The sequence below is a fragment of the Macrotis lagotis genome, chromosome 5 (assembly GCF_037893015.1).
Source record: "Macrotis lagotis isolate mMagLag1 chromosome 5, bilby.v1.9.chrom.fasta, whole genome shotgun sequence".
Lineage (NCBI taxonomy): Eukaryota > Metazoa > Chordata > Mammalia > Peramelemorphia > Peramelidae > Macrotis > Macrotis lagotis.
In genome coordinates, this window is record NC_133662.1 from 162,064,853 (window position 1) to 162,091,522 (window position 26,670).

The 26,670-nt window shown below is 34.2% G+C and overlaps 1 protein-coding gene across 1 annotated transcript in view; it reads left to right on the forward strand.

Moving 5' to 3' along the window:
• Positions 1-21,292, forward strand: part of SAMD5 (sterile alpha motif domain containing 5) — a 480,886-nt gene extending 459,594 nt beyond the window's left edge. The window contains exon 2 of the mRNA XM_074187797.1: positions 19,139-21,292. Coding sequence (XP_074043898.1) covers positions 19,139-19,192 — 54 coding nt within the window. The 3' untranslated portion in view covers positions 19,193-21,292. The remainder of the gene's footprint in view (positions 1-19,138) is intronic.
• The last annotated feature ends 5,378 nt before the right edge of the window (positions 21,293-26,670 follow it).

The following is a 26,670-nucleotide window of genomic DNA, read 5'->3' on the forward strand; positions in this document are numbered from 1 at the left end:
TTTTTCTACAGTTGCTGTTGCTGATTGTAATTGCCTCCATCCATTCCTCCCCACTACCATCTATTATATTTTCTCTCTCCTTTCACTCTGTCCCTCTTCAAAAGTGAGCTGTAGGGCAGCTGAGTGGTGCAGAAGACAGAGCACTGGCCCTGGGGCCAGGAGGCCCCAAGGCTACAATCCCACCCCAGAGACCCAGCAACCACCTAGCCCCATGGTCCTGGATAGGTCACCCAATCCCACCACCTTGAAAAAGTAAAAAAGAAAATGTGTTATATCTGACTACCCTCTCCAATGATCTACCCTCTCCTCTATCATCTATATTCCCCCTCCCCTCCCCTGTCCCCTTCCTCCCATCCCCTTTCTCTCTTTTTTTCTCCTCTATTTCCATGCCCTATTAAGGATATATATATATGCTGTTTCCTCTCTGAGCCATCTCCAATGAGAATGAAGGCTCCCTCATTTGACTCCCCCTTCCTCCCCTTCCATACCATTGCAAAAGCTTTTTCTCGACTTTTTTACATGAAGTATCTTAGTCTATTCTACCTCTCCTTTCCTTTCTCCCAGTACATTTCCTTTTGACATCATTGACTTCATTTTTAAAAATAGTATATTTTCATATTCAGCTCTCTTGTGCATTGTCTATATATGCTCCTTCTAACTGCCCTAATAAATGAGAAGGTTCATGTGAGTATTATCTGTATCATCTTCCCATGCAGGAATACACGTGATTCATCATTATATTCCTCATAATTTACCCTTCTCTTCCATCCTCTCTTTGCTTCACCTGAGTCCTGTACTTGGAGATCAAACTTTCTGTTCATCTCTGGTCATTTCAACAGGAACACTTGAAATTCCTGTTTCATTGAAAGACAATCTTTTCCCCTGGAATAGGATGTTTAGTTTTGCAACAAAGCATTCATTCCCACCAAGTTCAACCCTTCTTGACTACTTTTGATTCACTGCTTCATTGGGTCAAGTATGTTGTTTGGACTTTACTTTTCTTTGAATTCAAGCCCCTTACCTGATGTAGAAAGTATAGATACAACAGGGACAGAGGCAGCAGAAGGGCCATGAGTTCATGGCTTTGTTTTTGGCACAGTTGAAGCAGGGAGCATGTCCCTTGCACTAGTTCTCTCCATGCCTCACCTTAGCATATAGATGACTCTGATTCTTAATAACAATGCTAATGGAGACTGAACTCTTGACAGATCTTACCAAATTGGTAAGATTTTTAGTAGAAATGGTAGATCATATTTACCCCTTATCTGGAGATGGTTAGGTTGGGAAAGGCTTATCATCAGCAATCACTAGACATTAAATTGACCACTAGATATCTGAGTTGGACTTGTGTGAAGGTTAGTCATAACTAAGAGTGAGAGATCATTTCTACTGATTTAAAAAGGAATTTATTGTCTATATATTGCCTTTTCTAATTGGGACAGTTAATTAGTCAATATTGTGAAATACAGAAGTTCTCATCAAGAAACTTATGCATAATTATAAATGATTATTGCTTCCACATTATGTACCAACAGGGTGATTCTTTTTCTTTGAAACAACTCTGAAACTATAAACTAAAACCAGGAGGGTTAGTGATCTGCTTAGTGAGAGGATCTTTTGAACTATTGAAATAAACATCTATAATATCAACTTAGTGTGAAAGAATGGCTAACATTTGGCAAGAGAAATGAAAAACTATTCAATGCATTTACTAAATATTTGTTACACTCTTAAATTCTGCAAAATATGATTTCCTTTTGAATGAAGATGTTGATTATTTCTAGTCTTTCCTTGTTTTTCTTGCATCTTTTTATATACATAGTCATTTTCATGTTGTCTCCTTATTAGACTATAAACTCCTTGTCATTTGTTTTTCTTTATATTCTCAATTTAGCATAATGTCTGATGATGATGTTGAGTCATTTTTTCAATCATGTCTGACTCTTTGTGAATCTTACTTGGCAGAGATGCTGGAGCAGTCTGTCTTTTCTTTCTCTAGCTAATTTTACAGATGGAGTAACTGAAGTAAGCATGGTATAGTGACTTGCCCAAGGTCTCACAGCTAGTGTGTCTAAATCCAGATTTGAATTCAGGAAGTCTTCCTGATTCCAGACCAGACACTCTAGTCACTGCATCAACTAACTCCTTGAAACAGAGTAGGTCCTTATTAAGCACTTATGAACTTGATTTGGTATAAACTACTGATATGCAGGTTTGGGACTGATAAGTTAAACTTACTTTTAATCAGCATACTTTCATTCACTTAGCAAATACTTGTTGAGAATATATTCAGTGCAAACAAAGCCTTATGCAAGGTGGTTGTAATTTTCCATCTTGATCTGTTTATTTTATTCCAAGACCTCATTATTAAATTATTCTGTTTTATCAAGTGCTCTCTTAAATATGCTTCTGCATGCATAGATAGAGATACAACCTGCTCACCTAGAAATGCAGTCTATGCTAAGTCTGCTCTTGCCTGTCACCACAGATTTCCTCCCAAGTACCAAACCACAATTCATAAGAAGTCTGACAAGAGGTTATACCATGATTTTACCTTCTCCTGTTTCAATGTGTCTGACCACCTATGAAAGCCACTAAATAATAATAAACTCCTTTATGAATTACATCCACATGAACTTACCCAACAATATATATCAGCAAAGAAGAATCAAACAAATGGTCATGTGTATTTGCTTATGGAAATGGAGGGGATTATGATAATTATTCAGATCAAATGATTGCAATAAATATTACAAAAGGGTTTTCCTTAAGGAATTCAGACTTATGAAAGCATATTATGCCAGGAAATAGTAGAAAATATGCAGAAGATCACCTCTTCCAAATTTAGCAAGACATGACTTGGTAGCTGAAATTGTATATCTGGAGATCATTTTCATAGCCTTTTTTTTCTTTCATGCAAACAATAGTTAGATTCACATTTATTTAAAATGATACTGGGAAACCTTAATATTTCAATCCTTATATTCCTGGTAAAAAGTCTGCTTTCTTTCTGTTGTAAGAAAGGGATTGCTCTTTCCATATATTAATTACAAGCTCAGAAAGACAAAAGATTAGAAAAACCTGAAAATTTATCTTGCCCTTGGTCCTGGCCTCACGGAAGAGATAACTATGTATCCTTCTTTAGACCAGATAGTATTGTATAAGGATGATATGCTTTGATGAGCAATTGTGCAGCCTAATAGACACATCTCCCTCTAGATTCCCTTATCTTTTTCTTATTATAAATAAACATCCCTGTCTCCCTCTGCTGGAAGTGGTCATTATCATAATGGCCTTCACCTATAATTTTCTTGGTAAATCTTAGGAAATAAACTTCATGTCTAACATATTCCTGTCATTTTTATTTAACATAAAATTATTTAGTTTTACAATATATAAAAGCACAAAAAGATATATGAAAGTTTTTTTTCCACAGAGAGAGAGAGATAATGAGAAAATTGACCAGATATACATTGTCTCCAGCTTGAGATAGTAATTAAACATTTTTTTCTTAATTGTCTTAAAAGTCCCTATTGTTGGGGCAGTAGGTGAATGTCAAGTTTTCAGGCTCTAGCTCATTGTGTACCCCCTCAGAACAGAAACCTAAATGAAGCTTACATCTGCCTTATGTCTAGGGTCTCCCCAAAAGGGATTAACACACTTCCATCAGTGTACAGAGAAGATCTAGCAAAGGACAGTTATTTATTTTCTTCATCCAAAAAGAAAGCTTAAAACACAAAAGATTAGTAAGTGTACATTGGACAATAATTAAGCATGGAACAATGTCCTATTACTCCTAAAACATTAAAGTATGAAACACTTAGTAAGACTACTGAATGGCTAATTCACCCTTGCCCCTGCCCTGCAGTGACTGAACAACAACTCCATTAAGGTCTATATCTTTTGACAAGCCAGGACATTACTTAAGCTCATTCTCATATTAATGGTCACCTTTTCCTCTGGGAAGCTTTGTCTAAGCTGTAGGAACTCCTCATGTATAGCAGCTGGCATTAACTGAGGAGCCCAAGGCATCTTCAATCTTCCCCAAGAAACCATAAGCTCAAAAACTCTAACTCTCAGGATTATAATTAAATTAATTAATTTAATGTTTATTTGAATGATTAATTTATGGACCAATGTTATATTTGTATAACTGTGAGTAGCAGCTTGTTTCTGATAAGTTTCTAAATACTGGTTTAGTTTGCTTTTTGAATTCTCAAGGATATTTTGAGGAAATTTATAATCTACCACTGTGTGAGATGATGAAGATATGGCCTTACTCAAAAATTCTAGCTGCTGCTGCAGACATGTTGGCACTACTCGAGAATGTTAGTGGATTTTCATATATGATGAATTAAGCAAAAATTAAATTGATGACATCATCTTGTAGGGATAAGCTATATAAGTAAAGTAATCACCAATGGTTCACCACAGCTCCCAAATAAGAGGCTACAGCAACTGGATGTGGTGAATGTTTTCTTTGGAATCTGAAATTCATGAGACTGTGGGCCAACTTAATAAGCCAAGTTGGAGTCTACATCTTCTCACAGAGGGTGATACATGACTCACAAAGCTAGATAAGAGGCCAGGTAGCAAAAGCATCCCTAGTAACAACTTTCCAAGTGGAAGCATGTGTGGACCTCAATGTGGACCCTACCTTTGAAAAGTTTCTAAAAGCAGTTTGACAATGACAACAACCCTTTCCACTTGATCTGCTGAGATTTCTTCAAGACTGATCTCTTTGTTTATGATATGGTAGAATTCTTGGTTCTTTTAGACTATCCACAATGCTATAGTATAGTAATATAACCATGATATTTCTGACTGTCAGAAATCACTATCCTCCAAAACTTGCAAATCTTAAAATTACCTTCTTTTAGTGCAAATGAAGAGGATCTTAGGCTAAAGGTCAACCTTGACTTTTTTTTTTTTTACTATAGAGATAAGCAAATTGAGACACCCCAGGGAAATCAAGTTATGTGGTATTTGTCTTTCAGGTCAGATGTTATATCTACTTAGAGGTCTAAGGTTCTCCTTGGAAAACCTTCAACTGTCTTCCTACTCTCTGACAAAGAACTAACCTACCTAGACTAGAGTCACCATAGCATCCATCTTATAAAATTCAAGTAAGGCTAATGTATTTTTTCTCTAAAGGGTGCTTGCATTGTGACCCTTTAGTGAAGAAATACCTTAACCCTGCTGATATTTTTTACACAAATACAAAATATATTCAAGCATATACAACATGCAAAGCAGTTGGAGCATGAGAAAGGACAAAATTCAACAACTAAGAGGAGGTTAAAAAGGAGAAACTCATCCCTCAGTTACCAAACCTTCACACTCCTAAAATTCTGTTGCTTGTGGACAATCTTGAGCAGAGGCAGATCAAGGCTGATCAAGAACTTTGCCTAATGATTTTGTGCTTCTGTGTCTCTGTCTCTGGCTTTAACTTTTTAAAAGTTACATAATCTGCCTGCTTCCGAAATCACTATCCCTTCATCTAGCCACCCCCAGGTGCTGTGGAGTATGCTGGAGCCACTTCTAAAAATCTTTCTAAAGATGATTCAGAGTAAGGATTTACACTGCAAAAATAAAACAAAAATCTATAAATCAGAACTTGGTTTATTGTTTTACTTTTTAGAAAACGGTATTAATAAAGACTAAACTTGTATGTCAGCAAGCCAAATTTTCTGAAAACTTATTTGCTATACATGTATCAGTACTCTCATTTGTTGTTTTTGTTGGGTCATTTCAACTGTTCCTGGCTTTTTGTGACACCATTTGGGGTTTTCTTGACAAAGATACTGGAGTGGTTTTGCTATTTACTTCTCCAACTAATTTTACAGACAAGGAAACTGAGGTAAACAGGGTTAAGTGCCTTGCCCAGGATCACACAGCCAGCCATTGTCTGAGGCCCAATTTGAACTCAGTAAGACTCATCTTCCTGACTTCTGGCCTAGTACTCTAACCACTATGCAACCTAGATACTCTCCTTTTTGCTCTACAAATATTACTTGGGTTCAACTGAAGTGTATTAGAAGGCTCAGAGAATAAAACCATCATGAGATGTTAGGCCTGGTGACTAGAGACTAATCATAATTATAATAAACTGAAATTTATATAAGGCTCCATTCTCTATCATATACTGATATTGGGACATTATTAAATATTTAGGATTTAGAATTTTAAAAGTCCCTAAAGATCATGTATTCCAACACCCTCATTTTATGGAAGAGGAAATAAAAGTCCTAAAATTTAAACAGTCCAGTACTAAGTAGTAGCTGAAATTTGTACCATTATCTGATATTCTCCAGCCAAATCTGATACTCCCTTTGAAGAAGTCAATTAGCTTTACAGAGCCTTAGAACATGGGCCTTGGTACTCTCAAACCAATATCCTTTCAATCAATTATGTTAATGGAATTGATACTATGCTCATTCTACATTTGTTTCAGATGCAAAAGTTCATCATTTTAAGACCAGTATTTTCCCATTAATTCTGTAGTCAAATGAAACTTAAGAGGTCACAAGTTCTGAAGAATCAAAGAAGTCTATGACTCAATGCACAAATAATTTCTGGTAATTATGTTTGGAGCTAAATGTTGCATATGGAATATCATTTAAGAATTACATGATTAGAAAATAAAGTGTGCTCATAATGTTTCAAGAGTGGTAACAGAAGGAGAGGCCATGTTGGATCTTATTATGGTATTTGAGAAACTTAAAAAAGCCTAGAGAAAACTCTTCAGCTCATTAGGTAGCTTCTTATAGGGGTTCTATGGAAAACAGGAACAAATTATAAGTCATAAAATCAGCACTGATTAAGCACTTAATGTTTATCCTTCATTTTCGAAGAAGATCAAGGCATCAGGGAGGTGATGCCATGACAAGGACATGAATTGGATTTGAGTTGGGGGGGGCATTGCTAAGTCACCAACTTCACTTTCTCCTCCAGAGCAATCTGGGTCCAGTGGCCAATTATGGATCAGGATGACTGGAGATGACAAGGCAGTCAGGGTTTAGTGACTTGTCCAATGACACACAGCGACACAGTCAAGTTTCTGAGGCTGGATTTGAACTCCTGTCCTCCTCACTCCAAGGCCAGTGCTCTATCCACTGTGCCAACTAGCTGCCTAGATTAAGCATTTACTATGTCCTAAACAGCCTGCTAAATCCTGGAAGCCAAAAGAGGGAAATTGATAAGGGGAGGTGGGGAAGAAAGAAGGTACTGGAATAGGATCATGATGGATAAAAGACCATCGAATCAGCAAGAATGAATGGATTATGATCTATACCAAAGGTGGGAACGGCCACTTCAATGAGATCATGGAAATGTTACATCAAGACAACCTGTTTAGTTAAAAAAATATTTCTTAATGTTTTGTATTATGGTTTTATAATGTCTCCCAACTAGTCTGAAATCAAACACCAAGATCAATATTTTTTTTTCTGTAGATGATTGTGAAAAATGGGTTTTACCAGATAAAATTGTCTCTGATACAGTCTGGATCCTTCTAACTTCAAATCTAAGAGAATTTCTTAAAATGTTCAAATCTCCTGAAAGTCCTAAATACTCCTGCTCTATCATTAGTGAATAACATGCATCCTCCTGCTACCTCATAAATCCTGTATGTGCTATATCATTCTGTGACCCGAAGCCACTTTGTGATTCAAGAGGCATATGATTGATGAAATTGTGCATTAACTGATTCTGAAGACCCCTGGGCATTGCTTTGTTCATAATGGATAGCAAGATGATCCAACATCGACTTACTTGACTTATTTCTTGAAGAGGGTGACAGTGGAAACATTTTAAAATTATTTTTTCTTGGTCATTGTGTAGCTGTAAATGTTTGTAGTGCTATATTTATTTATGTTGTCAAGTCTATATGACTTAAACTAAAATAATAGCTATAATTGACTTTATTTTTTAGTAAAGACCTTTCATTTCAGTTTTATAGGGATTTCCTTTTCCTTTTTCTTTATTTTAAAACATATTTCATTCAATATTTTTTCAATTGCATGTAAAAAATTTCTAATAATCATTAGTTTTATTTATTTATCTATTTATTTATTTATTCAGCCATATGAAAATGTATATTTTTAAGTTGCAAAATTTCCATCCACCCTCCCTTCCCATCCCCCTCCCCTCAGTGGCAAACAGTCAGGCTAGCATTGTACATACATATTTTTGATAGCCATGTTTACAGATAAGTCATTTTCTATATGAGGAATTAAGATTAAGCAATAATCATTATTTTAAATTTTCAGTGTCAAATTCTTTTCCTTTCTCCAGTCCCCCCTCCTTGAAAAGATAACCAATATGATATGAATTATACATGTGGAGTCATATAAAATATATTTCCATATTAGCCATGTTGCAAAAGGAAACAAAGACAAAATAAAACAATAAGAATAAATATTGCAAAAGAAAAAAATGTGCTGCAATCTGCATTCAGAGTTTAACAATTCTTTCTCTGGAGGTAGCTAGCATTTTTCATCATGGGTCCTTTGGAATTGTTTTGTGTCATTGTCTTGATCTGAATAGTTAAATCTTTTGTAATTGATCATTCTTCCAATATTGCTGATACTATGATACAGTGTTCTCCTGGGTCTGCTCACTTCACTTTTCATGAATTAATATCAGTATTCCAGGTTTTTCTGAAATCATGGTTGCCCTTTCTTATAGTTCAATGGTATTCCATCACCACCTTATAATACAATTTGTTTAGTCATTCTGCAATTGATGGACATTTCCCTTGACCTCCATTTTTTGCTTTCAAAAATGAACAGATACTTTGTACAGATAGTTTTCTTCATTTTTGTATCTCTTTGGGATACAAAATACTTGTAGTATTACTGAATAAAAAAAATGCATAGGTATTTTTAGCCATTTGGGCATGGTTCCAAATTGTTCTCCAGTATAGTTGGAATAGTTCATACATAATTACAGAAACAATTCACTGGAGTGTCCCATTTTTTTCACGTATCCTCCTGCATTTTTCGTTTTCCTTTTGCATAATATTAGTCGATCTGAATAGTTGTATGGTAATATTTCAGAGTTACTTTAAGATATAATATAATCATATGACTTTTGTTTGATATGGTGAATTATCCTGATATTTTTCCTAATATTAACCCATCCCTACAGTCCTGATAAAAATCTCACCTGATCACAGGGTATGATCTTTGTGATATATTGCTTTAATTTCCTTGCTAATATTTTATTTCAAATTTTCATATATATATATATTCATTGAGGAAACAGGCTCTTATTTTTCTTTTTCTGTTTTTGCTCTTTCTAGTTTATGTATCAAAACCATATTTGAATCATAAAAGAAATATTACAGGACTTCTTTCACTATTTACCTGAAGTTTTATGATTAATTTTTCCTTGAATATTTTGTAAAATTCACTTGTGAGGCCTTCTGGTCTTAAGGAATTTTTTTTTGTTAGAAAGATCGTTGATTATCTTGTTAAATTCCTTTTACTAAGATATGGTTATTTAAATATTTTATTTTCCTCTTTTTTTGGTAAATATTCATGTATTTCAGCTAGTCAGTTTTACGACATATAATTAGGTAAAATAACCCCTAATAATTGCTTTAATTTCATCTTCCCTGGTGCAGTGACCCTTTTTATTTTTTAATCTGGTAATTTGATTTTTTCCTTTTTTAATCAAATTGACCTGTGATTTATATTGCTTTGTAATATACATGCTCCTAGTTTTCTTTATTAGCTTAGGGTTTTTACTTTCAATTTTATTCATCTCTTCTTTGATTTTTAAGGATTTGAATTTTTATGTTTATTTGGAGATTTTTAATATTTTTCTTTTTTCTAGTTTAGTGTGTTACTTGCCCAATTCATTGATTTTCTTTTTGTCACTTTTATTGAGGAACATGTTTACAAAAATAAATTTGCCACTAAGTACTGTTTTGGCTGTTTCTCACAAATTTTGAAATGCTGTTCCATTGTTTTTATTTTCTTTAATGAAATTATTGATTCTTTCTATGGCATATTCTTTGATACCTTCATTTTTTAGGATTAGTTTAATTTCCAGTCAACTTTTAATCTTTACTTCTACAACCCTTTTCTAAATGTAATTTTATTGTGATATGATCTAAAAAGGGTACATTTAATATTTCTGCTTTTGTACATTTACTTATAAGGGGTTTTATGTGCTAATATATGGTCAATTTTTGTGAAAATGTTATGTGAACCTGAGAAAAAGCATACTTTCTAGACCCGTTTAGTTTTCTTCAGCAAGTTATCATATCTAACCTTTCTAAGATTCTATTCATCTCCTGAACTTCTTTCTTGTTTATTTTTTGGTTAGATTTTCTCATTTTAAGAGAGGAAAGTTAGAATCTCTCACTATTATAGCTTTTCCATGTTCTCTAGTAATTTATCTAACTTTTCCTTTAAGAATTTAGATGTTATGCCATTTAGTACATATTTGTTTAGTATTGATATTACCTCATTATCCACTGATTCTTTTAACAAGATGTATTTTCCCTGCTTATCACTTTTAATTATGTCTATTTTTACATTTGCTTTATCTGAGATCATGATTGCTACCTCTGCCTTTCTTTTTATTTCACCTGAAGCATCATAAATTTTGCTCAAGTCCCTATTTTAACTCTTTATGCCTCTCCACAAGCAAAATATTGTTGGATTCTGACTTCTAATCCATCCTGCTATCTGAGTCTGCTTTACGGATGAGTTTATCTCATTCATATTCACAGTTATGATTACTAATTGTCTATTTTCTTCCATCCAGTTTACTTCTGCCTGTCTTTCTCTCTCTCTTTTTATCCTGGTTATTCTCTCATCTGTTTTGCTTTGGACCAATGCTTTCTTTTATCTATCCTCTCTTTTATCACAGGATGAGTTCCCCTCATCTTGTCTCCTTATCCCGCTTCATGGTTGGGTAAAATAGATTTATTTTACCAATTGAGTGTGTGTGTTTGTGTGTTTGTGTGTGTGTATGTGTGTGTATTTCCCTGTTTTGAATCAATTTAGATGTGAATTTCAACTACTTTCCTATTTTCTTCACCATTGTAAAAGCTTTTGTTGTGCCTCTTTTATTTGGAATAACTTTTCCCATTCTTCCTCTCTCTTCCTCTTTCTCTTAGGGCATACCTCATTCTCACTTATTCATTTTTTCATATCATCTTAACATAGTCAACCTCTTTATATAAATCCTTCTAATTATCTTAAAATACTTAGAGACATGCCTTATGTTCCCATATAAAAATCTTTATTGAATCACTTGATTTCACTTTCATGTTAACCTTTATATGGTTATTTAGAAAATTGTATTTTAAAAACAAATTTTCTATTCAGCACTTGTCTTTCCATAAGAAATATCTGAAATTCCTCTATTTCAGTAAATATTCATTTTTCTCTTGAAGGACTATACCATTTTTCTTTTTTTATTGATATTTTATTTTTTCCAAATAAATTTTAGGAAGGTTTTATAACATTCATCCATATGCATATATGTATATATATATGTATATATTTAAATTACAAAATTTTCTTCCACCTTTAAATTACAAAATTTCTTTCCACTTTCTCTTCCCACCCCTCTCTCCCCATAGCAGTGAACAGTCAGGTTAATATTGTATATACACATTTGTGTTAAACATGTTTACAGATTAATCATTTTTGGTATGAGGAATTAGGATTAAGGGAAAGAAATATATGAAATATTTTTTAAAAAGTGAATGTAGTGTTTGTCAGGTTCTGCAAGTGTTTTTTGTTTTGTTTTTATTTTTCTTCCTCTGGATGGGTATATACTATTTTTCTTGATTGTAATCCTAGATCTTCTTGCTTTCTGTAACATCATATTTGAAACCCTCTACTTCTTTAATATGTTGATGGCTAAATTTTGTGTGAATCTTTTATGTTATAATATTTTAATGGTTTCTTTGGGGCTACTTGGAGTATTTTCTCTTTTGACCTGAAAATTTGGCTATAATATTCTGGGAAGTTTTCATTTTGATATCTATTTCAGGTGGCAGTTGTTTTACTTTCTGATTTGAGGACATCAGGGCCTCCTGGGCCCTGGATATTTGATGTTCAGTTTCTTCTTTCTTTGATCAAAGATTTCAAATAGTTCAATACCAATTAAATTATCTCTCCTGGGTCTATTTTCTAGATCAATTGCTTTTCTGATGGAATACTTTGCACTTTTTTTATTCTTTTTACTTTTTGTTTTTATTCTCAGTGTCTATGGAGTCATTATCTTCCACTTGCCCAATTCTAAATTTTAGGCAACTATTTTTTTTCAGTGAGCCGTTGTACTCCCCCCCCCCCAATTTGACAAGTATCTTTTTAAGGACTTATTCTAAATAGTGAATTTTATACTTCTTTTCCCATTAGACCAATTCTATTTTTAAGGGTTTTTTTTCAGTATTTTTCCATGGGTCTTTTACCTAGATGTTCATTGTCATTTCAAAATTTTCTTCTATTGCTTTCTCCTCTTCTCCTCATATTTGATTTTTTTAATTTTAATTTTTTTTTAGTTTTTTGCAAAGCAAATGGGGTTAAGTAGCTTGCCCAAGGCCACACAACTAGGTAATTATTAAGTGTCTGAGGTCAGATTTCAACTCAGGTACTCCTGACTCCAGGGTTGGTGCTCTATCCACTGAGCCACCTAGCTGCCCCCTACTCTGATTTTGAAAATCATTTTTAGCTATTGCAGAATTTTTTCTGTGTTTGTGTCCAATACCCATTTTCCTTTGGGTCTTTGCTTCCAACTGTTTTTATTTCCTTATCTTCTCTGTAACCAGAGTAACTTTTTATTGTCAGGTTCTTTTTTTGTTGTTTATTCATTTTTTCTATCCTATTTCTTGATTTGGAACTTTTGTATTTGTTCATGGGATAGGCTCAAGCTTTAGGCTTTTTCATATTGCTGTTTTCAGAGCTAGTTCCAGGTGGGGATTGGAAGTTTTTGGTGCTTCCAAGGTGATTTTATCTGAAAAGATGTGTGGTCACCTTTTTTTCTTGGTTGTATTCTGATATTTATCCAAGAAGGGTCTCTCTTTTCTTGGAATTGTAATTGATAAAGCTCCTCAGGTTCCCTGTTGATGGAAGTGATACTATCCCTCAGGATTTCTACTCTCTTTTGACCAAAAGTGCTCCTCCTTGTCTTTGGATTATGACCCAGAAGAGGGTATAGGAAATGTAGTTGCCAAAAACCATCAGATATTGTGTTCAGGGATAGAAAAGATGTCATTTGAAGTTTCTTCCTGATCAGTTGCAAGATCCCCTTACATTTACAGAGTTGAGAATTCCCAAAGCCGCTGCCATTACTTTTGCTATAGCCTAACCCCACCATTAGTATTTCATCTATGTGACTGTTGGTCAGCCTCCTCCCCCTTATCACAGAAGATTTTTTTCCCAACTTCCTAGGTTATCTTGGTCTGGAAGACTATCTCATCCCTACCTATGTTGGCTTTGTCTCACCAGAATTCAATTTGAGGTATTGTTTGAAGTTGTTTAAGGAGGAATGTTGGGAAAGCTCAACTGAGAACTTTCTCTGCTTTGCCGTCTTAGTTCCACTCCTGAATATCATCCTAAAGTCTTAAAGAGTTGCTTTGAACACTGAGACATTATGTGGTTTACTGATGATAAACTAGTTAATGCATGTCAGAACTTGAATCTATTTATTACATCATGCTGTCTCTGACTTTTATATATAGTGCTTCAAAATTTGCAGGACCTCATCAAATGTGTACCTTGTAATAACCCTATGGTTATTATCATGTTACTATATAGCCTATAGGCGCAATGATACCTATGATATGAGGCAGACTTCATGCTCCAGGTGTTATTATACTCCAAGTATTATAATTTCCATTTTATAAATTAAGTGATTAAAGTTGAGAGATTAAATCACTTGTCCATGATACCCTTAGCTATTTAGTATTTACCTGGATTCAAATCCAGACTCTCATGATTCTTATATCCTAGCCACACTATCTTTGAAACACGAATAAATATTTTGTTCTCAGAATGGTATTAGCAATCAGAAATATCATGTGATCAAATACTTAGTCAAGTCTAGCTATGTCTTTTTCATGCTCTTGGATAAAAGGTGGACAACAAAAGCAGCTGCATCCTTCAGAACAGTGAATGTAAGCATAAGACATCTCTTCAATGTGCTGCTATTGATCTGTTGGCTTAATGACTAAGGACTCCCTATGGAAAAGGAGCTGACTTAGAATGGGCAAGATTGGTATCCTGATCATGTTAAGAGCCTTGCTAGGGGAAATGCCAATTAGGATGAGGCTTGAAAAGACAGCTGAATTCCTTTCTGTTTCTTTTGTCATAAAGTAGGGAAAGAGACTTGTCTAATAGAGAAAAGAGCTATCATTTTAAACTGAATGACTTAAAAATAGGTTGCTCTTTTTTTATTTTCACATTTAGGATGTGAAATCTTGAATACCCATTTTGATTCATATTTTACAGATAGAACTTGGAGCTAGATTCTTGCTTAATTCACTGTCAGACATAATGCTGCTCAGATTTCATTGATTAAAACATGTTCCTTAGAATAGTGTTTTAATTATTACCTCTCCTGACAGGAAATAACTGGAAAATTCTATTTATCAAATATAAGCTATAGGGAAAAGGTTGTATGGTATAGCAAATGAAGAGCTGATCTGTGAATCAAGAAAGCCTAGGTTCAAGTCTCACCTCTGAATCCTTGAAGACTTTTAAGACACAGAACAGTTGTTTGTTTTCTTTGGAACAAGATTTTTCAACACATGTTCTCTATGTTGATATAATTATTTTGATTATACTTTCCTTATTTTTTACCTTCTTAGACTTGATTTAAGTGTATCTTTTAAGTAGCAGAAAAAATAGGCTATACTTTGTGTTCACTCTAAAAGGTTTTTTTTTTAAAAAATAATAGATTAACTATATATGAAGGGGCCACAGAGAATTGTTCTTAATTTCTACAAATTTTTCTCTGTGTCTTTTAATATTTGAAATTGCATTTCTTTTTGCAAAATCTAATTCACTAAAGCTGGAGAGGAATTTTAATTAATCAATTCATTGAACACCTAGAATTTAGCAAGCACTGAACTATGCACTAGTAGTAAAAAAGGGGACAAAAGAAAAAAAAAGACTCTCCCTGTTCTCATGAGGTTTACCAAATAGGCCAGGACAAAAACTAAGTATAAATAAATAAGAAAATTGAACTTTCAAAATGTCTTAACAATGACATCATTAAGGTGTTATTACAACATAGGCAAATAGATTCAAGTTCTCCTCTAACCCTTCCCTCCAATTAACAATGTAAGCATTTGAGGTAAGGGACGGGTTTTTTTCCTTTTCTTCGTATTCCCAGTGCCACCTAGTAGAATTTCTTTGACTTAGAAATTACATTAATAAGTGAATTAATTTACGTGAATTTATAAAAATATTGTTACTAAAGAATATTAACCTATCTCCAATTCAAAATTTCCTATGAACCAATGCTCTTGTTTAGAAATTAAATTAACCTAACAACTACAGGTCTTATCTTATTAGACTGGTGTTAACTTGTCCTCACTAATAAATTCAGTTGAACAAATATTTACTGAGCATGTATTGGCTTCTGGTTGCTAGGAAACAGAGGCAATAGACAATCACTGCCCTCCAAGAGCTTAAATTCTTGTGAGGGAGAAAATATTTACATGCCCAGAAAAATCTAGGTGGCAGAGTGGAAAAAATGTTGGATTAGGAATCTGGAAGACCTAACATCAAATATAGCCTTAAATATTTACTAGATGGATAACCCTAACAATGCACTTTGTCTAACATACAACATGATGAACACATAGTAGGTACTTAATAAATCCTTGTTTTCTCCCTCCCTCAATTCTTTCCTTCCTTCTCCCTCCCCAAAATTATAGAACAGTACAATGACATACAATAACAATACAATTTTCTCTCTCATGTACATATTTAAGCACTCTGTAACCACCACTTATTAAACATTTTATTTGTTCACTTTGACAGTCTGACCATTGAAATGTAGATAACTGCACAAATCTCTACTCTTAAAGAACATATAGCCTATCAGTGGAAACAAAATAATATAAAAATATATATACAAAACAAGTATAAAGATAAGAAATAGAAATAAATCCAATGCAGATACTTTGTGAGGAAACCATTAGTAGTTGGGGAAAATAGAAAAAGGTTTCATGTAGAAGTTGAAACTTAAACTACTTCTTGAAGATGGAGAGGACTTCCATGAAGTAAATATAAGGAGGGAATGAATTCTAGGCATCAGGGACACAGAGAAGGGGGATAGATATGCATTGTGTCATAGATAACAAGTGTATGGAAGTTCCATAATATGGTCTCAAGCTACCTTTCCAACTCTCACTAATCTTTCTCCTGTAGTGTTTTGAATGAAACCGGACATTTTCACATTAATTAAGCATACCTTTATTGTTCCAAAATTCTTCCTTTTACTCATTCCTGCTCCTCCAACTGTACTGTTCTTTGATCTCATCCATATTATCCTAATTATGCTTCTTGACCAGTTCCATTGCTATCTCTTTCATTAAACTTTCCTAGGTCTCTTCAGTCAGATGTCTTCCTCTGCATATACTAACTTATATTGAAATTATTTGTTTTGATATCCTCTAATAGATTGAAGTCATGAAACAGGATTTAATAAACTGTTGATATTTTGATATAATTTAGCCTGGCCCCTGGCCCAATTATGTTACTTCTACTAGTCCTTTGATATTGAAGAAGACCACATCAACCAATCAAGTAATTGGGGCCATGAGTTGCACAGTTATGGTTATCATAGTGAGGCATACCCTGTGCAAGGTATCCTTCTCATTTGCCTTTATCTAGAATCATTCCACCTCTTGGCCTGTTGATAAAAAGAAAAAATAACAGGAATATTGGTAATGGTCCGGCTTCTGTGGGAATGAGTCTCTTGGACTTAAATTAGTTTCTCTTCCTCCCATATCAGTGAGACACTACATCACATCATCTGTGCCATGCAAGCACCAGCATGTACCATTTGGCAACTGATACATTCTAACCCATGTCTCATCAGTATGGCCTTTCCTCTCACACCTCTACCTTTGAGTTACTCTTCATTAGGCTCCATATTGATCAAATTAAAAGCAGTGTGTGGTATAGGAGGTAGAGATGACTTTAATTCCAGTAAATCCTGGGTCCAAAGCAGAGTGCCCCAGGACATTTTCTAAGACTAAAAGTTGTGGATAAAGTGTCAACTTACATTTACAGAGATTTTCCTTATCTGAAATTTCCATATACCATTGAAGCAATTCCTACTGATCAAATGACTTTAGTTATATGACCATAGTTTTAAGGCTAAACTCCTCTAATCTATGTATAAGTATCTGAAGTCCACAAAGTTTAAATGAATTGCCTATAGTCATACTTACATAGCAGAGCCAGGATTTTAACTAGGATCCTTTAATTCTAGTCCCTTTGTGCTTAACTTGTATCATTTGTAGATAAAATTCCATATACAGAAGGTGAATGCAATGTGTTCCAAGTTCTCTCAGCAAATACCACCCTCAGATTCTGATTGTCTTTTTCTTCAACTCTTTGTGACACTGCCAACTTCATTATTTTTAAATAATGTCTCACATTTAAAAAGTAAATTCTTGACCTCTTTCTTAGTAAAAAACAGAGTTTTAATACTTTTTTAAATTTGGAAAACTACAATGAGTTTAAATCTTTTGTTTTTAGCCTGGTAGTTTTAGTATTTTTTTATGGCTTGTAGTTGAAATAGTTGAAACAAATGTAGTTATTATTTCTTACTAATTAGGTAGTAACTTAAATAAGAAAATTCATATTGGCAGTGGGATCCAATTTTCATGTCATGACATTTATTTGTTAGTTTGGTTGAATTAGAGCTACAAAAAGTATCAGATACATTCCCATGCTGATGACCAAATCAGGCACAGTGATGATATACTAGGAGAAAGCCTGGTTTTAAAATCAGAGATCATGAACTCAAAATCCCACTCTGTTGCTTACTATCCATAACTTTAGGCAAATCATTTTACCCCATGGGTCTTGGCTTTCTCATCCATAAAAAAAATGGTCTTTTTAATAGATGATTTGATTTCTAGGATATCTTATACATATGAAGTTTCATTAATATTAATAAAGATTTAGAGTCTATATATTACAATTGCTACCCTTTTTTCTGGGAAAATACCTGGTTACCCCCTAAATAAGACTGTTGAGCAATTTTCACCTGGGTCAGAGTTGTCTTTAAGAATTTGAAGTTCTGTTATGTTGAGAAGGGATGATATTTGCATTGGTTCCAATATGTAGAGTTCAGGGGAAGATTCTAGCAGGTGAGAAGCAATTTTCGAACTAAGAGATGCCCCTAAGAGGAATTGGCTGTTTTTGGGGGGAAGGGATTTCCTTTCAACTGGAAGTTTTCAAGCAAAGACTTTATAACTTTATATTGGTTGTGTTGTAGAGATGATTCCTGTTAGGATATGACTTGACCTAGATGTCCTCTGAAATTTCTTTAAGCTCAGAAATTCTGGGTTCTGATTCTGTAATCTAGTTTTGGTTTTGGAATAGCCTGTGCACAGTGTTTACCTTCCAAAACTGAGCAGGAATTCTGCAAGTTTTCTGAATTCATAATACCCAAACTCCCCAACTGATATTGAGTCAAATTAATGAACTACTAATAGTTTATTTTTTAGTAGCAACTTTTATAGTATAGTACTTCAGAGTACTCTCCTCATAGTAATACTATAAGGTAGCTAGGTATTTTCCCCATTTTATAGATAAGGAAACTGTAACTCAGAGGGGTTATGTGACTTGTCCATGGTCATACAGCAATTGTCAGTAATGAGATTCAGAACTAAGTTTCCCATGTTTAATTTAAGCATGTTTTCCATTAACCAAGGAAAAAGGAGTTATGGGATGCATATTTTCTCTGATGTCTTTAAAATGAAGCTTCATGAGTAGAAACTGGAAACTGTATTATTCCTTTTCTTTCCAGGACTTCCTAATATTAATTGCCATAATTGACATTCCATAAGTTTTCTGAATCACTCCTGTGAAGGACTGAGATTTCTAATTCACATCATCTTAATGCTTTTTTTTTTCTTTCCTAGGTAAGTGGATGTTTTCTCTTCATTGCTTCTGAAAGTGTTTGGTTTGTCTGGTAAGTCATCTTTTTCTAGTGAAGCCTATTGTGAATGTATATGAATCATCCTGGGAAAGCCCAGGAGTGGTTTTTCCTGATCATGTTGATGTGCTTTAAATTATTTCAGATGAAAATAATTCAGGTTCTCACTCTCTTGTTACAAGGTGTTGTTTTTGGAGTTTTCCAGACTTTGTTCTCAGGTCTGGTGAGGATCAGGCTGCTGACTGAGTACTTGTGAAAATTTGCCTTTCATAGATAGGTTTATACAGAGACAGGTCATTCTTTAATTAAAAAAAACCTCTCTTCTTAATTTTATTATTTCTGATAATGACAAGATCTATGCCATATTTGTATATCTGGTTGTGGCTATAAGTTGTTATAAGATTGGATTCAGAAAAGTTTACAGTATATCAGCCAACAAGTTTTTTTTAGGTGCAAAGAACTGTGGGAAATGAAGTCAAACTATGTCACAGTCTTTCACAGTGTGGAGCTTCTTATCATAACTTTGTTGGTAGCAGTTGTTGATGATCTTCATTTATTTTGTAGACTTTGACTCATCTAAGTAGATGAGAGGGTGATTCACAGTGTCTTTCAAAGGAAATTCAAGAGATTTAATCTCTAAGTATACAAAGTTCACTTGGTTGCTTTGACTGGGATATTGGTCCCCTTTCAGTAGTTACCCAGGGATTACTTCATCATGTTTGCTGACTCTGGAAATTGTTTACTTGAATCTTTTCAGACCACAGAAATGTTCAACTTTCCATTAGTTGAATTATCCTGAGTTTGTATAACTTGCCATTTGTAATTTTGGTTTGTTAAGAATGTGGGGGCATTGGGTTTTTTAAAAACGATTTTTATCTTTTGATAATCTAACCTTTAAAGTGTGCCCCCCCAGTGGGTGCCAATTCATGCATGTGCATGAGTGTGTATGTTTAATAGAACATGTTTGAAGAAGAATACCCTGAGGTCAACTAAATTGTTCTCAAAATGTTCAAAAGACTTCAGAGATGTTACTTTAAATAGCTTGTATGGGATGCTGACCCCATGCTGTTTTCAGTCCTGCAACAGAATTTTTCTAATAAAGGATCTGGATTACAAAGATCAGGAAATAGGAGACAGAGAGAAGGAAAGGTGAAGGAGGTTAGATTTCAAACTTGCATAGGCTTTTCTCCTTCCTTTGAAGCTTAATCAAAATACACAGACATGTGAATCAAGATGTTATTTGAACAGCTTGTTTGACAAAGGACTAGGATGGTGAAACAAGCTTTCCATGGACAAAGTTGTCTTCACAGTAGGGTTTTTTCTTCACCTTTTGACCTTTCTGGATATTATAAGTAAACTCCAACCATCATTTTTAAATGTCAGAAATTATTTCTTTGCACAATTTTCATACTTGGGAAAATATGGGTGAATATATACAAATACTGTAATCTCCTGCTATTAATTTAAGCAGCTATAATTTAGAGTTAGCAAGACTTGGATTGATAGTCCACTTTGTGGATTTGATTTTGATCATTACTTTTTTTCTTTTTTTAGTTCCTTTCATACTTTTCTCAATAGCTTTGCTACTAGCATAAATGCAATAATCACTGACTACAGGATGTTTAGTGTGACCTAAAGAGATAGTTTGAAAGATGCTCTGTGTGAGACATAGTCTACTTTAAACCCTAAGCTTCACCATTTTATTAGGAATTTGATTTTTAAAATATCACAATCACAGTGACTAGCTTTCTACTTTTAGATCATTTAAAATGAGTTTCTACCAATGGACTTGGTTTATGTCATTCATAGTGGTCTTCCTAGAAACAACAAGGTATAGTTAAAAAGAGTCTTAACCTTGGACTTAGAAGACCTGAGTTCAAATCCCAGCTGCATTGTTAGATGAAATTGAGCCAGTCACTCATTGTTTCAGTTTTATGGTTTTCAGTTATAAGAATGATAATTCTCCCCACTCCATGACTTTACTTTGATAATCATAGGAGATAATATGTCTGCTGTGTTTTATAATCCTAACTACATACTGATAAATTAGTATATGATAATTTTAATTCCTCAGAATCTGTCATTGTGATGTATCTCTAAATGAAAATTTCTTTTTATGCAGATAATAAAAATGTTCTTGTAGCAAAGGAAAGGCTTTACATCTAAATTTGGATTGAACTAAATTCTTTTAATATGTAATATCAACAAATCTAAAGTAGACTATGAAATATCTTATAATGAATTTCCTTCCTTTAGGTATTGCTAGACAAACAATTCATTAAATCATTCATATGTGGATTTATTGAGTGCCTACCAAGTATATATTACCATGCTAGGGAATATGGGGGATATAAATAAACCTGAAATTCAGTTACTTCCCTTGAAAAGATTTTATTCTAGTTGGAGAGATAAGACACAAATGCACATGATAAGCTAAATAACTATGCAGCTGGCATACATTTACTTGCCAAATGAATGCCATAGAAAATAAGCACTCTGGTAGCTTAGAGAATGACCCATCATCAGAGACTTGAGTGAGAGAGAAGGCTTCAATGAGGAGAAAGAATAAATTGATTCTTGACAAATGGGGAAAACTTCTAGAGGTAGGGAAAGGAGGGGGCACACACTAATTTGGGTTTCTCCCAGCTACAAGTACTAACTAGGTGTATACAAAGGGATGGTTGCTCTCCTTCAATTACGAGAACAGGAGATAAGCTCTCTATGTTATGAGAGAATTTTGGCTTCCTTGATAAGAGAGAAATATTTCAAAAAATATAAAAAAATTAAACTAAAAGAAAGAGTTTGAAGAGGGTCAGTGAAACGCTAGCCTATATTAAGAGGTTTCTCTGTGATACAGATAAGGAAAGGAATGAAACAAAAAAAAACACCAAATAAATAATATTTGGAGCTCTGTGACAGGTAGGCTTTCCCCTTGATGGAGGTGATTTAAAAAGGAAAAGAATATTCTCCCTGTTCTTCAGGGAGTAAAGAGGAGAATTTACAGGTGCTTCCAGTGAGAAATAAGAGAAAGAAAGGACCTGCCATGGTGGGCAGTGCCTCCCTGCTGAGTCAGCCGTTTGTCCCTCTGAAATGGATAATAAAAGTCCTGCTGTCATCTTGGGGGTTTATCTGAGACGGGACAGCAAGAATCTTGAGGCTTGTCAGATCTAAAGGCCTCCATCCACTCTTGGTGATTCATTAGGGGACAACAACAGAATGCCATAAGGCACTCTGGAAGACTTGCTAGGGGGAAAGAAGTCCTGGTAAGGAAAGAAAGGCCTTAGGGATAGTGGTGGCCTTTTAATAACTTCTGCCAGAAAAGAGTTTATTTCAAAAGAGAAAGACAGATAGAATGTATATTTCTTAGCCATAGTTTAAATATAATCATAATAGCAATTATTAAATTTATATAGCACTTTAAGTTGTACAAAGTACCTTACATATTTAATTTATCAAAAAATATTTTAGGTGCTGTTATTATGCAATATTTTAAATGAGTCAACTGAGTTTGAAAGGTTACATTATTGGAACAGGAACACATAACTGTTAGATTTGCACTATCATGGTCCTGACTTCAAATCTAGAACTCTATCTACTATGTCTCTTGGTTATGTAGAAGACTGAGCAGGGAGATGCCTGATGAAGGTGAGTAAAATGTCTATTTGATTAGAGTCTTGTGACTGACCAGCAGGGCTTTGAAGTGAAAATGAAGGAATATTATAATTATCACTTCCACATTTTGAGGCTTAAGGTCATGGTGGCTTAACAATAGGCAAGAACTTCATTCTGAGAGTGGGTCAAGAAATGGGGTAGGGGAAGCTCATGCATTCCCAAAATCTCTCTCCAGTTATTGGTAAGAGCTGCTTTGCAGCAGGAGCACAAGGTTATAGATTCCCCCTCAACTTGCTAAGCATAATGCAGAGACTAAAGTTCATTACAGTGGAGTTTCCTATCCCCAAACCTGTCAATAGATGGGGCATTGATTAGATTTTTTTCTTGACCACGGACCCCAATTCCCCACTCTCTTTCCCCCAGCAGGGGATCTCATATCTTAGGATATTGAGAAAATTGGAGTCATTTAATTAGAGCCCCCTTTTTCTCTTTTTCAAAAGTCTCTTGAAACAGTCTTCTACTCTTTTCTCCTTTCTCACATGCTCTGACAATGAGGTGACCCTTCTCTTTATTTTTGTGATTGCTTCTGTCTTTTTACCTTCTTCAACCAAATGCAATTCCAGTTATCTCAATCTCCATGCCATCATCCCTCACTAATTTTCAACCTCAATCTGTCCTTTGGTTTGTTACTTACTATTGTATTTCAATATGCTCAAATTGTCTTCCTCATTCTTAGTGATATTTCACTAGGTCCTACCATTGCTTTAAATTATCATCCTATAACTCCTTCACTTCTTGTCTAAAATCTTTGAAAAAGCTAGGCCCTTCTATTTCCTTTCTTCACATTTACTATTCAACCCTTTGAGTTCCAACCTCACCAATCAACTGAAACTGTTCTTTCCAAAGTTATCAATTATCTTTTAACTACAAAATTCAATATTCATTTTAGCTTTTATTTTTCATGATTATCATATTCTCATATTCTTATCTCCCTGGAATTTCATGATATTATTCTACTCTACTTCTACCTGTCCAACTCCTTCTTCTTGGGCTCTTTTGTCGGATCAATTTTTTTTATATACAAAGGTGGAATGGAATGTCTTAGTGTCTTTGCCAAGAAAATCCCAAATTGGGTCACAAAGACTGAATAACATGAATGAATAACAAATAAAAAAGATGAATAATTGCATTAAAGATAGAAAAATAATAGGTGCTTAGGAGAAGTCAAGCCTGAGAAATCTGAGGAAAGTGTGAGAACTGGCTAAAAGGATTAGGGAAGTCTTAATGAAGCAAGAAATACCTATCTTGGCCTTGAAGGAAGGAAAATAGTTTAACTGGTAGAGATGGTGGGGGGAGGGAAGGGAGGTTTAGGGAACAGCACGGACAAATGCAGATGCAAAAGAGGATAAGAAGAGTGCAAGGAAGAAATAAAAAATCATCCAGTTTGGCAACAAAACAGTGTATAAGAAGAAGTTATCTGAAATAACATTATAGAATCCTGGAGCTACACTATGGAATTCAAGGCATGGAGGGCCTTGAATGCCAGGCTAAGAAGTTTATACTTTATTAAGTAGTCAGTATGGGATCACTGAAGGGTTTGTGCAAGGGAGTAATGTAATCAGACATGAAGCATTAGGAAAAAAATTTCTACCGGCTTTTAAAGGGTATCAAGAGATAATGGAGACTAAATTTCACATGGTAAAAGTGGAAAAGTTAAAGAACATTAATTTGGTATATTTCCCATAAGGAAAAAAAAAGAGATTGGGAGACTGAGTAAATGTGAGAATGATTGTGCTATTAAAATAAATAAGGAAGCTTTGAGGTACATGGGTTTGAAGAGGAAAGTGCTGTTTAATTTTGTATTTTTGGAATTGGGAATAATTGTAATAATAATAATAATGAAGTCAACAAACATTGAGAAAAGGTTTGTGAGCTGGGCAAGGTAGATGTGCTGGTCCTAGTATATCAATATTAAATCTTAATTTAAATTCTTAAATAGCTTGAATTTCTCCATGAAAAGGTTCTATAAAAGGGATTATTGTCATGCTATTGAACTAAATGTATCTCCCATAAATTAGTCTATAACAACCAGAGGCCTAGACAGTTCAGGAAAAATAATCAGTTTATTCTCAAATTATGCACATACAAGAACAAGTGCCACTTCTTCTACTACTCCCTTCTCTGGAATTATCCAAAGGGATGAACTATGTATGAGGCCTCAATTCATTAACCCTCTTTTAGTATTTTTGTAGTAATAGATTTCATGTATCGTCAGTGCTTTCAACATATAAATATTTAGAAATTTTATGAGTATAAGATTAAGTAGGATTTATAAGATTATAAAATAAATTTGCTAAATTTTATATTTGTCTGGTTTAGATTAAGTCTTTTAGATGTTAATATCTATAAAAGAACTTAGGCTTGGGAGGGAGTAGGGCAAATCAGAAGTAGGAAAAATTTGGTAACATTTGTGCACCATTGAGTTATGAATCATTTCATTTTTTAATTGAAAATATTACAAAGTTCTACATTACAATGATAGAAAAGTCTCATGGGACACCGGAGATTATATGTTTTATGACGACCAATTTTATGTTTTAGTTTTTCATTTTTTTCTGCTGCCAGTGGGGTTCTTATTTTTATGTGCTTTTTATCTAAACCCAGTCTCCTAGAGTGTGCCTGTGCATTGTATTATGACATGAAGATATTGGCATGTTCCATGTTCCCAGTCATTAGATCAGAATTCCTTGGCTTCCTCTAACACCCAAACCCTTCTTTAGAAATAATCCCTTTATTGTTGTCATACTTTGCTTTTTATGTGGCCCAGGTTTAGAAGAACTTTAATGAAAAGTTGTTTTCAACTGAAAAGATGTAGGATACTGCTGGGAAGGAAAGGTTTTACAGAGATCAATTATCTAGCTTTGAATTCTCTGAATCTATTTGTTTCTTTATCTTCTCTCTTTTGCCTCAAATCAAATAACTTTGCACCAATTTTAGTGTCTCCAAATTTGAACTAGGTAAATAATATGATGTGAAACTCACACCTGTCTACTTTCCTTTTTTCAGTAGCTTTGACAAAAAGGCTTAGAGAGGGGAAATAAGGTAGAAAGTATTGGCTAAACTGAGATTTGAGGATTATCTATGGATTTCGATTATTCATAGAATTACAGGATGTTAGTGCCAACAGGAGCTTTAGAGATCATGACTTCTGACCTAGCCACATAATTTCCAACTTCACTTTACCTTAGACATGTTAACTAAAAAAATATTAGGAGTCCTAGAGTAGAAATGACAAATTACATCAGCCTGGGGAGAAGGGTAGCTCTGTTTTTGACATGTTCAGGGCCTCCTGAGTTCTCTAGGTTTAGTGTTTCTGGATAATATAGCAACTGAAAGATACAAGTTCAGGTAATTCCTTCACATTCAGTATGCCACCATATAGGTAATATGACACAGTATGAATCTGTCTTAATATTTTGTATATCATGGTACACTCCTGTCATTACCAGCCTTAAGTACCTATTCAATATATGCATATATATACATACATAACCCTATTTTAATTTAAATTTACATATTTAATGTGGGAAAAATATATACTGGAAATAAGGAGTGGAAAGGTCTAACTTGTGATTTCACTGGGACCAGGATTTTCTCAATGAGAAAATGATGGACAGAACTGTAGAGCTTCTCTGGAGTTTATAGTTTTAATCCAGGGTTCATATTCCCTTTTGTGTGCTGTAGATCCCTTTGGGAGTCTGATGAAATCCATGGATCCCTTCTCAGAAATAATGCTTCTGATGCTTAAAATAAAACTCATGGGTTAAGAAAAACTGATTAAACAGAAAGAATATTTTTTTTCTTTACCCAAGTTCACAGACCCCAAGAAGTCTGAGAACTCTAGAT